Consider the following 18,015-nt stretch of genomic DNA (forward strand, 5'->3'; position numbering starts at 1 on the left):
ATCAGTGAATAGGTGTATAATGTGACAAAGTTATACAAATGCCAATCCAGGAAAGATAAAATGACAAGGCACTATAAGTTCATCCATTATTCAGCATTTTCGTGGAAGGACACAGGAGTCCCACAGCGCGGCATGGTTGCCTGCATTAATCTTTCATCTGCCTACCTTACCGTTCCAGTTCACAACACACAGCCTCCCAATATACGCAAGGATTGAGATAGTACAAGATTAGAGAGGCTGGCTGAGACGGAAATTAAAAAAAACACCAAACCAAATTAAGTGTGAATCATACCTCCATCCTTTCTTTTTTATGATGTTGCCGAGCACCACCTCCGCCCTGCAAAACAGATGGGGAGAAAGAACGATTGCTTAAAATGGGCTTGAAATTATAAGATTGTTTACATCCAATCGTCTGAAGGATAATTTGAATCCTTAGATTAAAAACTGTCTGACTCTGCACAGATAACAATGGTAACAGTGAAATAATAAAGAGGGAAGCTTTTGCTGAAGAGTGCACCTTTTTAGGACTGCTGTCAGGTCAGAGACAGCGGGGCCTGGGCACAGCTGTGATGTGGAGCCACCACCATGCCAATCATTAGCAGCCACGGGGGTGCTAATGAGTGGCATTAACTCCAACATGGGGCTCATTAAGGCAGGGCAGAAACCTGTCGGTAGGATGTGTCTTTAGTCCTCTCACTATACCAGATAATGAGGCACTGCCTTGTAACATAATTCCAATAAAATGTACTTTGGCAATACACAGGTAAGAAATCACCACTACTAGGATTTAGTTTGAATTCTTTGAAGCTGATGAATAAAGATAGCTGCTCAAACTGATGCAGTTTAAATGACCACGTCATCTCATTTATGAATTGGCATTATTGCAGTGTGTCAGTACATTTTAAAGAGAGGTTTGTTTTTGGAGTAACCAGCTAAAACTCAGCTAAACTAGAAAACACAAATTTATGGTCACCACTGACAATGTGACATTAATAAATTTAAAATTCACATATATTTAACCTGGGTTTCATTCTCACAATTCATGCTCTTCTATCAGTATTAGTCTATCACAATACATTTATCTATTTGATACATTTTTTTGAAAAACCAAATTAGTGCAGCTCTTGACAGACTCTTTCTCATTCAACTACAAACTCATTTCCCCCCAAAATTACAGATTTCTCTCTGAACTGACAACAGCTCTAATGACATTGATGAAATGAAATGATAACATTTAGAGTGATAAACCAGGCAGCCAATATAAAATCAGGTTTTGAAGCAGAACTTGCATGTATTGATACCTAGGGCAGATACTCAAAACCCAAATTTGGGGAATACATTAATTTGACCTGTGCTTTCAAAAACACATTTAATTCCTTTATATGAAGCATTAGTTTATGTTTTGAAAAATGCCTGATTGTTGCCCTTTGCATCTTGATGTATTTGTAAAGGGTAAGTGATGAAGAATGAAGATAATACCTAATATAAATTCATATGACTTTTTAAAGGAAATTTTCAATATTTTTGTGTATCTGTTATCATTATGTGCTGTTGGTCCTGCTTTAATATAAAAGCCATGAATATGTTTTCTTTACTGAATTCCTCAAGGATTCAACTGCTGTGACCTGCCAGCTGAACCCACACCTTTTTAAACAACCAGTGCTCTTATGCAAGCAATAATGTGTAAATAACAGTATGTGAATGTGTTGCCCTTTTGAAATGTGAGTCATTTTAGCCAAGACGCAGTGTGCCTTGAGCAGGTTAACTTTCTTCATCCATTAATTAGTTCTTATCCCAGTGCTGAGTCGTTATGACTTACAGCAAAAGCAGTGCTGAAAAGCTGCAATTTTCATGGATTTAATACATTACTTTTAGATTGCTCTGTAATTATGCTACAAATTTGTCACTGCTCTTACACAATATCATGTGATTACTATGCATCTAGAGCACAATGTTTAAGTCTGAAAGAAAATGAAGATGGGATTTCTATTCTACCAATTACTCACACATTTTCAAATGCTTTGAAGCTACATGTGTTCACTGATAACGGCAGCAAAAGGGGATTAGCAGTATATGTAAATTTGCACAATTGTACACATATATGAGAAATAGTAGCCTGTATATGGGGATGGACATGCTAAATATCACAATCAATATTTAAATATCTCTATATGTTGAATGTTTGTATTTGAGAGTTTTATAAATCTAAGGCAGAACAAACAGCCAGAAACTGCCAAGCGCTGTGCTTGAGTAGGGTGTTTACCTGTCTACTATCACTGCACAGAATCAACAATACAGCTGCCAACAAGAGACACCAACAACTACTTCATGTTCGCCGAGTCTAACACAGTAAGCCACAACCAAGGATTTCAAATGAAAGCCTTCTCGATTCTGATTAGCCAAGTATAAGATTTGTTCTATGCTTGCGCGTGCATGCGTGTGTGTTTGTGTGTAATATAAGCTCCTCTGCGCTGGTTCGTGCTGAAAGCTGTCAGATGGATTAACACCTTTGCAGCACATACTGAGCGATGTGACATGCTGTCGCAAACATTTGCACGTGCCACACTGATTTGTGTTTTCAGTTGAATTGTGGTTTGGTTCCTGGGCACATGATGATTAAAGTCAGAATTGGTAATATTTATGTTTCAAAGATCAAATTTGTGGCTAAAAATGACAAATCTATTGTTCAGAACTCTTCAGAACAAGGAAACGTATAGTTATGGCAGTAGGACAAGAGCTGCTGAGGAATTTGTCCTGAAATTGAAAGAGCCACAGAGACCTATTGCATGTTTTCACAGCAGTAGCACTCTTGACACATCTCAGCAAACAAAGACAAAACTGAAATATTCTTGGCAGGATTAAAAAAGGACCTGGTTCTGTTAATCACAGATACTGTTTGAAAGGGATAATCCCTTAGATTATTTCAAAGCACCCAAGTTACCACAAAACCAGATTAATCCATGCTGGAACTTGAACCATCATTACACACAGCTATAACACATCAGGGAGCTGCTTTCAGATGTTAAAAATATCAGCAGCTAGCTACCCTGTAAATTCAGACCAAGTCTATGAATATCTGAACCCTCATAAATGTCACTGCAACAATGAGAGACAAAAGTCACTCAGAGAGATAAAGCAGAGAAAGCGACATCTTTCAGTAGAGGGCTACAACAGTAAATTCCTTTTGCACATGTTGTCAATTATGACAAAATGGTCAGTGTAACCTGACTACTTGGTTAATATAAATAGATTATTTTAGTAGCATTTGTACATGAATGCATGATTCTGAGGTAAGGCTTTGATCATTGTAAGCAGTTTCCACTGTAATAAAATAAATTTAGTGTTTTGATGTATCTGTTCATGTTTTTACCAAGATTATACCTGAGCCATGTCTTACAATAATGAAGAAATTAGAGTAGTAGTATACATTTGATTTAGCTGTTTTTTTTTTTTTTTTTTTTAAACACACTGATATCAGCTTATTACTCGGTATTGACTTATACAGGTGTTGGTAAGGAAAAAAGCATATCCAAAAATCTATGAAAACAGATATTCTATTTTGAAAATTAATATACGTATAAAAGAGGAGCACCACCACGGCTGTCTGCCATGGCGTGGCTTGCGTGGGCTTGACAGCTGCACTGACAATACTACTTGATGGGCAGGAGTCATGAAATGTTATTTTTAATGACAAAGACAAGTAGGGCAAGATGAAAACAAGCTAATTATTGTGTGATTATGTAAATAATCCTGGCAGCAAGTCCTCCAGCACCACAATTGTCAGGACTTTTATTCTGAAACAATGCAATACTGATGAGTGACAATATTTCTAATGCTTGGAGTAGAGCGAAGAGAAATGCAATCACACTCATTGTTTGGGTTGGCTTCTGCACTGAAGATACCGTATTGGCTTTATAATATTAGGTGTTATTCCTGACTGATGAGAGACCTGTGGCACAGGATATACTTACTTCCCAGCAGCGTAGACCTCTGCTGTGTCAAACAGATTGATGCCATTTTCATAAGCCAGAGTCATCAGCTGCTCCGCCATCTGTTGAGAGAACAGGGGGGAAGGAAGAGGGAGAGCAAACTGGGGGATGAGGGATCACTAATGCGCAGTGCTCGGGCTTCTGAATAATTAAAATTTCCTTCACAGGACAAAGGAAGATCATCCTTTAGCATGTTTATCCTGTGTTGGCCCTTTCTTGTAATACGTTGTCCCTTAAAGTAAAAATATGTTTCTTGAGCAATCCAAGATAGGCCCGGTCATATAGAGGGTTTCCATTCCCAACCTCTGACTGATGGAAGATGACAAAATACATCTGCTCTCACCTCATCTGTTATCTGTCCACCAAATGTCACCCATGTTCCTAAAAAGGGTGACAGGAAGTCGAATGTCAATACACCACCACATGTGTACATAGATCAGGTGTTGATACATCTACTGTTCAAGAAACACGATGCAGCCATTTTATGATACTAAGACAAATTTACTAAAACATGTTATAGAATATTCTCCCTCACTTTTCTCAAGTTCAAGGACCTTGGGGTTGTCAGTTCAAAAGTCTTTGAGATGCTGAAAATTTCTCAACAATCACTTACCTAATCCAAGGCAGGACACCCGCAGGCCTGACTTTCCAAGGTTTCTGTCAAGAGAATCAGATAAGCATTAATGAAGGATTCATTAGCTGTAGCTGTGACCATTAGAGGACTTTCGCCCTTTGATTCATAAATATCCCCAAGCCCATCAAACTTTTGTAGTGCAGGAAAAGTCTGTTCTTTGGTTCTTTACTCTATTGGAAGCTTACAGCCATGAAAGCTGAGAAGATCAGTGCTTTGTGTGGATTTGAATCCAGTCTGCATCTAATGTAGAACTGACACATTGAGTGGATTTGTAAGGAAGGACAGTAACACGTGGTGAAAAGGAGTGCGTTTGAGTGTACATGCTAGATATAAAGTGAGGAGAGAATAGCAGGGAGGAAATGGGACTTAAACAGGCCCACCCTGGCATTCTCTAAAAAGTCTCAACGCATCAGGATCCCTCAGCCGCAATCTGAGTAAAATCCCTTGAAGCTACATGGAAGCTTGAAAACTCATAACAACTTGCTGCTAAAGCTGGCATCTCTGAGCCTATCACAGTGCAGACAGACCCCTCTGCTGACAATCACAGCTTTGGTCAGGTCTTTGATCCTGTTGTACAAGCTTTTAAAGTTTTCTGACACACCAATTTTCTCTGGTTAAAAGGCAACAACGTATATTTGTTATTATTAACGAAATCAATCTTTTTTTTTATTTTTATTTTCAGTGTTTCTTCGAATTAATGGCTACCTTAAGACCTCAATAGTTCCATTTTAACAGAAATTTGTGATCATTCATAAAGAGGTGTATGAGATTAGGCCACCTTCTTTCAAGAAAAGACTGGCAGCGTAAAAAGATAAAAGAAACTGTGGCATCGGAAATTATGTAACATGAGAAGGAGTCAGAGTGAGTGTCTGGGAGGACATCTAATACATTTTCATGAGACCGCCTGAATAGAAATGCAGTTGAAATAAAGTTTGTATTTAGGTCTATGTATGCATGTATGTGTGTTTGTAGATGTACATTACATGACTATGCTTGTGACAGAGTGGTGTTCTGCGTGTGCGGGTGTTTTGTGAAGCCTTGATAGCACTGCTGAATTGCTGGAATGACTAACAAAACGTCTCTTCCATTGTAATCTAAACACCAAGTCCAAAAACACTGACTAAACTGTTTAAAATAAATATGAAAATCTCAACAGAATCATATCCCCCCTTAGGTAGGCTAAGCTGGATATATTTGCATTGTAGTTGCAAAGCAACATCTTCAAATGCTTGAAGTTTCTTTTTGATTTATCTCCCTATACTTGCTATTTTAAAGAGTTAATCCAGTTAAATGTTCAAAACATCATCAAATACAATTAGTTCCACTCTTACCCCCCTAAATCACCATGGTTGCTCAGTGTCTCTCCATTCATATTCATATCACAGGAAAAATCTACAATTTTCTGAGCTGTCTGAGGTTTTAGTAAAACTAATTGATACTGAAAAATAAGGAAATCATATCCACTTTTTATATAAGTAAAGTGTTTGTGTCCGACTTATTCTCTACAAAGAGCTTCATTAAAAAGATCTGATATGGTCAGCGAAGTCTATAATCGAGTTACAGTTTGAATCCAAGAGCTTGATGACGTCATGTATAGAAACTGACTTAGTAATAAGCAAAGACAGTGTCCCATGCAGTCATGAGGGAAAAGAGTGAGCAGGGAATGTAATGGGACTTTGTGCCTTTGTGTTGAACTGCAGGAACAAGGTTGACACAAGCCAAACCACTGGAGCTGAGCTACAATTAACTGCCTCTTAAATGCATTAGTAAAATATCCCACCGAGAGGCTGCAGCTGAGCATCCTAAACAGAGATAACTGAAACCAAAAGCAGTTTGCCAAACAAAATAGTTGGTGGGGAGTGCTGGTGTGTTTATAATGACGAACATCTGTTGAATAGTAGTGACAAACAATGTCTGCACTCAATAATACTAATGTCTTCAAACAAACTTCTTCTGGACAGTATGGTCCATTAAATAGGTCGAAAACAGTGTGTTCTGTTTAGACAGCATAGAAAATGTTCTAAATGCTTCACTGTTCCAGATTTAAAACACCTAATGCGATTTAAGAAATTAATTTTATTAATGCATGCCGCACAAGCATGCTGTGCACCAATGGCATGTAGAGATAATCTGTCTAATTAGATAGCTCCACAATCCACTATTTTCAAGAGTGTATTTTAGGGTTATTCCAAAGTAAAGCATGCTGTGTAAGTAAGCTGTGACGACAGCACACTCTGGTTCCAGTGTGTTTAAGCACTTTCCCAAACCCAAATATAGGTAAGGGGTATCAGAATACACAGCTTTGACCTTGCCATTGTTGTCATTGTAAGGATGTCGCTTTGTCAGCACATTGTTGTATTCAAATTTTATTTGACTGGCCTTGAATACTTCATTGTGCAGTGCTGCAATGACACTGTCAGCCCCTGTAAACACTCAGAGGTCAGGTTCCTGCTGGGCCTCAGTAGACTGAACCACAACCTTAAATTCACCTCTCTTACAGCCTCCTAAATAATGAAGGAGATAGGCACAGTACAGGACAGCAACACCCCTGCAACAGGATCAAAGCCAGGTGGGATCCGGTGAACAGGACATGTAGTGACCATACCACATGTCCAGAGCATTTGTTCACCTTGAAATATTGGGGTAAACATTTCCCTCAGGTTTCTACTAACATCACCACCTGAGCCAATCACCACAAAGCTCAAGGGAGCAAGACAAGGGTTTTCATTAAGGCCCGCCAGTTTATTTGATTACAGGTGGCTTATATTTCTATTTGGAGCTTTGTTTACACACAGATTGCATTACGCTATTTCTCTTGACACAATAAATTCTACATGTTCATTCAGCTCTACTGCTAACTCTAGAAAATAGTGGAGCTGCAATGCTTTCTTTCTGATGAGGTCAGCATAACAGAGCGACGAGTAGAGGTCTGTTTTGTAATTTATTATTGATCAATAGATTGCTTATTATTGAACTTTTGTCTCTTAAAATGTGAAATAGAAATGAAAGAGGGCATGAACTCTACCATTTCTCTATACTGTTTAATAGTTCTCAGCTGCTGGTATGACTACTGGGAGCTAAACCTGCATCGATAATTCTGCACACGTTATCTTGACATTCAAATGTTGTTTGCATTACACCCTAACCCAAAACACAATTCAATAATAACAATAAAAACATCACCACCACCAACAAAGTAACTGAAAGAACGAGTAATTAATAAAATTTGAAAAAAATATTTTTATCTGTGATGCATGGTTAGACCAATGCGAATTTGAGTAAAACTGAAAAACATAACTAGCTGGTTAATCAAATATTTGACATTTGTATTTGATATGCATTTTGTTCAGGTAAACACTTTAATACACAAGCTTTGAAATGAAAGCTCCCAATAAGCAATTAAAAAAAAAAAACTAAGAGTAACAATAGTTTGCCACATATGTTACATTTGCCATTTATCAATATGTAGTTTTCTATGAATGAAACTCTTGTGTTAGATAAATCAATTCTCTAATCTCCTCTTGAGGAGACACTGTTTTAACCCCTTTTGAGATCTTATGCAATCCTCACATTCATGTATTTTAATCCCATAATATACCTTTTGTCCTAAAAACCCGTTCTGTTGCCTCCTGATATAAGAAAGCCAGGCATCAACTTCATTATGTTTATGTCACAGGTTTGCTGTAAACATTTTATTTAACATATTGAAGGGTTGGTCTTAGGCAGTTTCACAAATCTGATTATTTCCATATCCAAAATAAATAAAAAAAAATAAAATCATATATTGGTGTAATATAAGCACATACAGTGGTGGGTTAGAGTTGAGTAGGAGGACTGAGTGGGAGAAAGGCTTAAAGTCAGGGTGAAGTCAGCGGACAGGACAGGGTGATGAACGAGCAAACAAGGTCACAGAGCTGAAAAGAGAAACACGTTGAGAGATATGTTCACTGAGCTGAACTATTAATACCGCTTCACCCATAGCTTCAACTTGGTAAAAATGCACAGACCAAATTCCACTAACGCGTGCTTGCTGCAGGTGGCTTCCTCCTCTGTTTATGTAACATCTGTTCAACTAAAGCAATAGGGGGAGGAATAGAAAACTTAAGATATTGGATTAAAATTGTCCTGATGAGGCAATAAGAAAGAAGAAACAGCATAACCCTAACCCTAACCTGTAAAGTTACTTACATTCTCACATTCAAGGAACATTTCAAGCCAGACTTGCTTTTCTGTATTTTTTTGAAACTTTACACTCCTACAGTACACGATCCTTGTGACCTCCTATGTACCACAGCATTCAACTCATCGGTTGAAACATGAACGAGTCTGCTTTTTAGAAAGTCACTGAAGTCTCCATTGGTTCCCTGCCAAGTTATACTGAAAAGCTGCTGGAGCAGGCTTTATATTGAACTCTCATGTATGAGGGTGGAATCAACCCTCTCATCAAATGACCAAATTTCTCAAAATGCAGAAATGTTCTTACAAATAATTTTAACATAGCATAAAAAGTTAATTGTGTAATTACAGTAAACAGAGCTTATGGTATGCACATGTTATGCATACAAATCAGGGACATTGTTTTTCTGTGATTGGGAGATGTCTGATCTAAGTGTCCTAGTTGCTATAATTGCTATGATTAAGATGACAATAGAGCTAAATTGCAGATGCGTTCTCACACGCAAAACAAAGCCAGTTTGGGTAAAAAAAAAAAAAAAAAAAAAAAAAAAAATCACACCTTTTCTTTTCATTATCTACAGTGGAAGCCTTTATACAAAGACACGCTCAGTTATGCACTATATTCGTTGTTTGATTGTAGCATTGTATGTAACAGCAGCTGAGAACACAATGTCAAATATAATTTAATTTTGCGTATAGAAACAACTTAAAGCACACAACTGCCAGGAACAGCCATTGGCATTGGCACTTTAAGACAGTTGTCAGTTGTCATTTTTTTTTTTTTTTTTTTTTTTAAACTCTCAGACAGATTGTTGGCTCAGAGGGCTTTCCTCTGGTGGAATTTGTTTTTCCTCTAACTTGGCCGTTTTCAGAGACTCTTATCTGGAGATAAATCTGCCAATGCCCACAGCGATGGAAAATCTTCTGCTATATGTTGGAGAGGAGTGAGGGGGCGACTTACTAACACCTGACATCCTTTTACACCGAGTGTTGTAGCTCAAGGACGCTGACAGCGTATTCACTGATAATAACAGACTGAATTATTATAAATTCAATGGGAAGATTTCTTTAAAAGGTAAAAAACAACCTCAACTCAACACACTAAAAGATGGCTGTAAAAATTCACTTTCAATTCTCCAGTGCCAGTTTTTTCCACATTTTAGTATTCTGTGGTTTTCGTAGTCTTCTATGATTACAAACTAAATATCTTAGATAATCTTAGACTTTTGAGACACACGTAAATGTCATCTTGGTGGCAAAGAATTGTGATTTGACATTTTTCATTGTTTTCTAGAGTTTTATGGGCCAAACAGTTTTCATCAATGATTAAAATAGTTGTCTTTTGCAAACTTAGTCATAAATAAATAAAGGTCAACAGTGTACGAAGAGCCTTTGAGAGGACATCTTGACACTTGAGCACTTCGCATAATGCTTTGGGGTAGAAAAGAGATTTGTCTACTTGACCTGTGCTCTAATATTTACTGAAGAAAAGTAAAGCATCACTTCTATTTCTCTTACATCAGTGACTTAAAAATTACATAACACTCAGTCCTAATGCCTCTCATACAATAAAAGTTAAACACAAATTTTGTTTCAAGGTCTGTTAATTCAGTGGTCAGCTACAGACCAAAACCCTCTGTTTGGTGAAGTCAGATTAACAGTCTAGTTTGGTTGTTTTCAATAAACTTTTCTTGAGCTTTTGGGCACAAATGTCTGATAATGCTACATAAAGCCCCATTAATTATATCTAACCCTCAGGGAAAATGAAATGCAATGTAAGTCTTCAAGTTAAACTCTCGCATGAAACTTACTTTGTTACAACACAGAACATGGATCTTTTTAGAAGTGTATGACAAAATGTATAAATGTAGGCTATCTATAGAGAATTTAAGAAAGTAGCACGAAAGTAGAAATGACAGGTGTTAAGACCCTCCCCCTCCCCACACACACACATACATACATACATACACAAACACAGGCACTAATTCAACTATCAGTGAGGCACAAGAAGAACAGCTGTCTTCATGTGTCTCTCACGTGGAGCCACACTTATAGACACACAGGCAAAATAATACACAACAATCCCCCTCATTTAACTTGCTTGCTTGTATAGCAACACAGACAAAACCTTAGTGCATACAGAGAAACATAAGCCTACGTCAATAAATGGACCATCCCACTGTTTGGCAAGTTTTCTCCACATGCCCAGAGCAAACAGATGGTGAATGTTCTGTGCACATTTAAGATCGTACCTTAAGTAGTTACTGTGGCCTGAAATCTCTGCTATGTATGAGTCTTACTATTTACATCACAGTGGCCAAACTGTTCAGCTGTATATGTGTTCTGTTCAACTATCCTTGTCTATTTATGATTCATATTGCAAGGGGGAGTGAAGGCTGTGGAAAGCTGGCTCTCTTCATGAAGAAAGCCCTCAGAATGCAGAAGATCGTCCCAGCATGCTCCCACGCTCACGGCGCCCCAAATCTCACACCCACAGCTTTTTGTCACCCAAGCCTGGACGATGCATGATTTTGCATTTGTGGGACCGAGTATTGGAAAAAACAATGTTCATCTACCAGAGAGAGAGGGGAAAGGAAAAAAAAAAAAAGATTCCTATAGTTAAGCAGCACCAATTCCCTGCTCATTCTGCATTTATAGCAAATAACATAGCAAGCAAGCTCTAAACATGAACACTGATAAATGTTGGGTAAATGTTCACACTTCACTCTTTGTTATTTCTACCATCTGTTACACCAACCGACTTCAGGGTGTACTAAAACAAAGAACTGAAAAGGGTGGGCTTTTTTTTTTTTTTTTTTTTTTTTGTCTCAGCCATTGATAATGACACGTCATAACCTCCGTCTGTTGTGAGGCAGCCCGCTAAGAACTTCCGCATCCCGCCACACCTTGAAGAGACGCTTGCTTTGATGATTTCTTTCACCCTGCGCATAAGGTCACATGATGGGTTCCATCTTGCATCCTTGTCTACCAACACAAGACTGACAGTCTTGAGTCAATATCAAGGTTGTCATTCAAAGAAAGAAAGCAGAGTGAATGCAAATGAGGCTGATCTCAATTTCACTCTGCAGTGTGGAAATCCTGAGTGGATAAGACGGCTTAAACTGAATTCTTATGGGGCACAGCTACAAAACCACTAACCTCTTCAACTGTCAAAAGGGCAAAATGACAATTTCAAACAATATTTATCAGAAAACTAAATCTTGAGCTCAAGGATTAGAAGAGAAAAACGTTGACATGTTACCATGGTAGAGATAGCAATATTCAACTACACATTTGAAACATAGTGACATGAACACAGATCCTTGCAGCCCACTGTACTTCCTCTTGGGCATAAAGCACACAGCAGCATTAACCTCTGCACTCTCCCTTTCTGTCTTTCACTCTCTCCTTCCTGCCTTTTCATTCCCGTTCTTAAAAACCACAGACACTGTGTTGTACCCTCAGTGCATGAATCATTGAGTCTCATGCTACATTAGGAGCTGAAATACCTTCAGTTTGCATCAGATACAGCCCTGGTTCACAAACACAGAGCCTGTTATGTACTTTGACCACACAGCAGAAGTGAAGAGCACAAACAGCCGCTGGCCCTGAGCTGAAAATGATTTTACTCATTCAATATCATTAGCTTCAATAATGACAGTGCGCCAACATGGTGAGCCTGCCGCTAGCAAATCAGCTGTAGAGGATTGCTGTCTGCTTTCATACAACAGCACTGATGACGGGTGACTTGTGTTTCCTTAGAATGACCACACTGTTAGTTTCCCAGTAAAGAATCATCATGCCATTAATTTTCATCATCAGAAATTATTTTCAAAAGGCATGCCAATCTGGACCTTTTTTCCTTTGACCTGACATGGACCTTTCAAAAACTAAACGGTTGATTTGAAAATTGAGAAATTCTACTAAAAAATAAATTAAAAAAATTATATATACATAAAAATACAATAATTAGCCACTTGGCATGAAAATCCCCAAATTTTAGACAGCACACTTTTTAACACTACTACTCCCCACAATACGCCAACCAAGGTGAGAAACATGGATGAGTGTAACAATACTAATCCATATTTTTAGATATCAGACAAGATTTTTATCATTAAAAAGGTTATTGTAAACATCTCCATACCAATGGCTGGAGCTTTGCAGGTGGTGTCTTTGGTGAAAAACAAACTATAGGTCAACTACAGATATTTATTGAAAAATCTCTAAACCTCACACGTTGAATAAAGCCTGCAAAGCAAAGAAGATGCATTAAATTAATAGTTGCAGATTATAATGTTCCCTTACAACAAGGTAAAATAATAGACAAACACTTTTCCAAACTGACAATGCCCACATATATTGCTTTAAAAATATTCCACTTGATAATCCTCTTTTGCTCCTTTTCCACCACTGGTAAAAAAAAAAATAAATAAAAAATTAATAACTTGAATAATTCAACACATGATTAGATGAAATTAGCATTTATAAATGCCTTTTTGCACGTAAACCTCCTAAGTTTTAAATGTGGGCTATGTTAGATTAAGATTTCATTAGTTGTCATGTCCCTTCGGGTTTCTACAAACAGGCACACAATATGATTTCTCAAAAATTTTGAAGATGTCTGATAAAGACGCACTGCAGCATCACGTCAACACATGTCGTTGGCAAAACCTTTCCATTCAGAGACGCTTTGTAATATGGCAAAAATGAAGATTCAGTGACTGGAACAGCTAATCTGAGTATTTCTACTATATGTTATAATAGAACTGCACTTATAACTATAAACACTCGTAATAAGAAATTTAAACATCACAGTATCTACTTAACTTTTAGGTTAGATGATACTTGGAAAATATTAATTACTTTCCCCTTTTAATATGAATTTCATATTTGCTGTTTATTCCTGTTTATTCTTCTGAATTCCCTGTGTATATCACTTGCATGCAAAGGATTAGACATCAATTGTCATGAACTAAATCCTAATTACATGCCAACGACTTAGTGATACTATTCAAATACAAAGATAAGATGAAATGATGATCTGCAGAGCTTTAATTCCTTGGCCAAGCCATTTAAGGAGGTGGATTAATCAGTCATCCTAATACTAATGCTGTCATGATGCAGCACTTTTGTTACTGCGATCAATCTTAAACTGCTGGAGGTTGGCACATTTGACAGGAAGGAAGGAAGATAAATGGGCTTTAAACAGTCTATGCCAAGTGCAAAAACAGACTGTCTTCTCTGTTATTTATTGTTTCATGGGCCAAAAGATGATGTTCATCTGTTAAATTACATTATAACATGAAGTGGCAAAACTTCACGTTTAACTTTCCATGTAAACGTTAATATTGGTCAGAAAGTTTTGGGGCCCAATTTATAGACATTAGTGAACATTATTTCACTTGCCCTACCGATATTTCATGCCAGTCTTCATGCTTTGCTCGCTGGAGGAAGGCACGCTCTGAACAGAGAGTTGTCCAAGACTGCGAGCCACCATTGCTACAGCCCTGAACTTGCTGCGGGTGCCTGTGTTGGGGCTGTTGGCGTTCTGTCGGTTCAGCCGATCCTCCGTGTTGCGGCTCACTCCCCCACGATGGTCTGTGCACACCAATGACACCTGCATCCTGGATTTTCACTGTCTGTCCCACCAGCAAATAGTCCCAAAGGTGTAAAGTCTGAGGATCCAATGGAGGATTTGGGACTGTTTAGTCCGTAGGATGCAATTATTCTGAATCCAGCGTCATTCACTGCGTCTGTGATAGAAATCACTGCATATCTGCTGAAGTGACTGACCAGCTCACAATGCTTAGAGAAAAAATTAAAAAAATAATAAAAAAATAGAGAAACAGGGCAACAGTGTTGGTCAGCAGATCAGAATGTATTCAAAAGTAGGACTGCTGATCAGGTGAAAACTAAATCCTTTTTAAGGAAGTCAACACTATTTCACAGGATTTCCGCATCAGCTATTCTGACCAACAAATCTGCGATCACTGCAAGCTTCAGATACTTACACATACTTATCACAGTTCCATTCCAAGAAAATGTGAAAAATAAATGAGGAATCAAAGTCTTTTACACAACAGTGTCCAAAAAAGCAGGGCTCGCTGTACGGCTTTCCCTCTGCAAGTTTTTTCTTGTTTCATCCGAGTGTTCTCTTCTTGTTTTATCTATTAAGACAAGCTCATCAGAGGCTGACAGGCAGATTTAGAGTCTTGCAATTTCCTTTCAAAGCTGAGCTAAGTGCCAGAGATAACACCTCTGGCTTCCAAGCTTTAACAGTGGAATAGAATAGATCCACACAAAGAGATGGAGAGAATAAAAACACGGTAGACAGTTCCAGGAGGTTTTCATCTCCCTCTCTGAGCCAACCCTGACAGTTGCACTGGCTCCTAAATACTACAGCATGTTAGCAAAAGGGCAACCTCATATTCACTTCCCAGCTCTGTCTGTTGCCCGGATTAAACTTACATCTGTATGCCTTGTGCTCAGCATAAAGCAGCACAGTGCACACAGCAAGAGATGAGATGAGAGAGAGAGAGAGAGAGAGAGAGAGAGAGAGCGTGAGCGGGAGAGAATGAGGGAATGTGGTGGGAGGGATATGATGAGACACTATGAGCACGAATATTCAGGGAGCTACAGCAGCGTGAGAGAACAAGGCATAGAAATCTGTTGTGTTTACAGGCAGTAGTGCATTTTCTTTTTGTTTGCTCTGTTATTCTGCAGAGTGGTTGAACATAGTTTATTCTGCCATCAGAAAAGGGGGAGGCTGTGTGCTCGCATCTAGGACCTTACAATAGCCTATGCCCCCAGAAAAGGGGACTCTCACGTGGGTCTGTTCAACTACCCATGAAATATTTATTATGTAACTTTATCTGCGACAATATATGTCAAAGGCTGACACAGACATATCTGAGATGCTTTAGATCTTTGTTGTTGGACTAAATTACTAAAAGTGACTGAAAGAAAGAATTGAATCTTGCATGTTGTAAATCAAGCAAGTCTGTGTGATCAAAACATTTAATGAGATATAATGAAAGTGTCAAAATAGCCAACTACAGTACATCTGCTTTAGCTGTTACAAATTAGTCTGATGAACAATAAACGCATTCTTGGGTGGCCACATTTGGTGTGTGTAACGGTAAAAATATGGTAATGGCTGGAGGCTGACAGTAAACACCATAGTAATTGGACTCAACGCAACACTGGATACATATTGAAGAGGCTGTATAGAGGAGACACCCTCTCACAGTAATATAATACTGAAGCTTATCTGAGTGGACCAGCTAGTGTGCCAAGAAGATAATTGAAAGAGATGCCATCAGGAGTAGTCACGTAGAGTAAAGCAGTCAGTGAAGCAACCTCCATCAAAGGAAAACCATAAACAGGTTGTTGCTAACTGACAGCCCTATTCTTGGAGCTATGACCTTTTGGTCTCTGGACTTAAATAGAGCCCTGAGGGAAAGGTGGTTTAATTCAACTGAAATCTGATTTAACTTTCACAATGTGTGCAAAGTGCAGACAAGCCAAGCTCAAGAGGGCCTTTAAATGCTTGGTTTAAATTTAATTTAAACCAAGCAAGACAGAGTGATGAGTTCAGAAGGGAGGCTGTCACACCAACACTACATTGGCTTGATGATTGTATTATCGCAACATCACCATCAAATGATATCTGTAAACATTAGGTGTGTAATGGTACACTAAGTTCATGGTTCGGTATGCATCTCAGTTTTGAATTCACGGTTTGGTTTTTGGTACAGAAAAATGTTGATCTTGTTTTATTGTCAAATTGAAAACAGAACACATAAAAAAGCTAAATATTTGGGTCTAGGTAGGAAAATAAAAATAAGTAATAAAATAAGGATCAATCAAGGTGTGGCATGTAGAAAATACTGTAAACATTTTGTGTCAAGGTGCTGGAGAAAAGATTTTTATCTTCTTGTCTTGAGTGAGTCTTTCTAAGATAAGCAATGGTCCATGCACTCACCACCACTGCCATGGAAAAGTGATGCCACAATGCAATCCCCTCTGATCCAGGCCCCCTCAGAGGTCACAATAAAGGGAAGGTAGTGATATGTTGGAGAGGCCAGAAACAGCTCAGGCTACATATAACATACCTGACAACAATACTACAGCCCCAGGCGGATATGAAGACACCCGGCCTTAAACATGCCCAATGACATTGGTATTATGGAAGCATTTCCAGCACATTTTTTAGTTTTCACTAACCTGCCTTGGCTTTTAATGGCAATTGAAACCATGTGGGAACTGTCTTGTCATTATCACACCACATAACTCCTTTGTTGACCCTTGATTTATCTCCTTTTGAAAATCTACACATTTATTGACTGGTGTCCAATGCAAGGTACAGTTATCAATATAAGCAGACATCATCCAAGACTGCTGGTCCATCACCAAAATGAACCACTTTTTACATATTGCACCATGAGATGAACATTCAAACTGCAGCAGTCTACTTATCGCTTCTTCGAAGCTTGACACTTCAAAATCCTGTGAAAATATCTAAAATAAACGCTACACAACGCACGCAGCAATGCCTTATAGTTAATAAATACAGAGGGAGCTATAAACGGCTACAAAAATATTCCAGAGTGAGCAACAGATGTACACAATCCAAAAACCCATTCCTGTCACACTATGATTTAATAATTCACCAAAGGCACAGGCCATCTTCCTTCAAATTGACAGCATGTATTTCATACCCTTTGACTTTATCTATAAAACAAAAAGAGGGGCCAAAAGACGAGATAAACAGCAGAGACAATCCCTGAAAATCAAATCCTATCATCCTATCAGACAAGATGACAAGACACCTTGTTAATGCGTGATGACATGTAGTTCTCTTGAAAACATCCCAATGTCAGCAGGTGTTACTGCGAACAGTCTACACATACGGCTGTCACGAGGAAAGATGCGTGGTGAAATTTCTTTTGTTGGAAACCTGTGACCTTGTTCTACACGTGCTCACAGGTCACACCCCGGCAGCATGCTTATGACACAGCTGAAGGGGAGGTGTTTCATCTCCATGCTACATAATAAACTATCTCTACTTTTATGTCACAACTTAAGTTTTAACTAGAAAGACATGGGGCACTGCAGAGGACACGCTGCCGTCTGGCCTGCTTCTCAACCCAGAATCAAAACCAGTCTGAATAAATGCTTATACACTTTCATTCTTTCTTTTCGCAAATCTAT

The 18,015-nt window shown here is 38.4% G+C and overlaps 1 protein-coding gene across 4 annotated transcripts in view; it reads right to left on the bottom strand.

The window, feature by feature from the left end:
• Positions 1-18,015, bottom strand: part of kcnab2a (potassium voltage-gated channel subfamily A regulatory beta subunit 2a) — a 68,468-nt gene that overhangs the window by 11,513 nt on the left and 38,940 nt on the right. For 2 of the 4 annotated variants that reach the window (XM_029501224.1, XM_029501223.1), the window contains exons 1-5: positions 14,214-14,688; positions 4,603-4,646; positions 4,333-4,370; positions 3,972-4,051; positions 293-337 (exon numbers count right to left, since the gene is read on the bottom strand). In XM_029501224.1, coding sequence (XP_029357084.1) covers positions 293-337; positions 3,972-4,051; positions 4,333-4,370; positions 4,603-4,646; positions 14,214-14,425 — 419 coding nt within the window. In that variant the 5' untranslated portion in view covers positions 14,426-14,688. Of the gene's footprint in view, positions 1-292; positions 338-3,971; positions 4,052-4,332; positions 4,371-4,602; positions 4,647-14,213; positions 14,689-18,015 lie in introns of those variants that run through there. The other 2 variants (XM_029501226.1, XM_029501225.1) reach the window with 1 other exon arrangement.

Source organism: Echeneis naucrates, chromosome 5, assembly GCF_900963305.1.
Source record: "Echeneis naucrates chromosome 5, fEcheNa1.1, whole genome shotgun sequence".
Lineage (NCBI taxonomy): Eukaryota > Metazoa > Chordata > Actinopteri > Carangiformes > Echeneidae > Echeneis > Echeneis naucrates.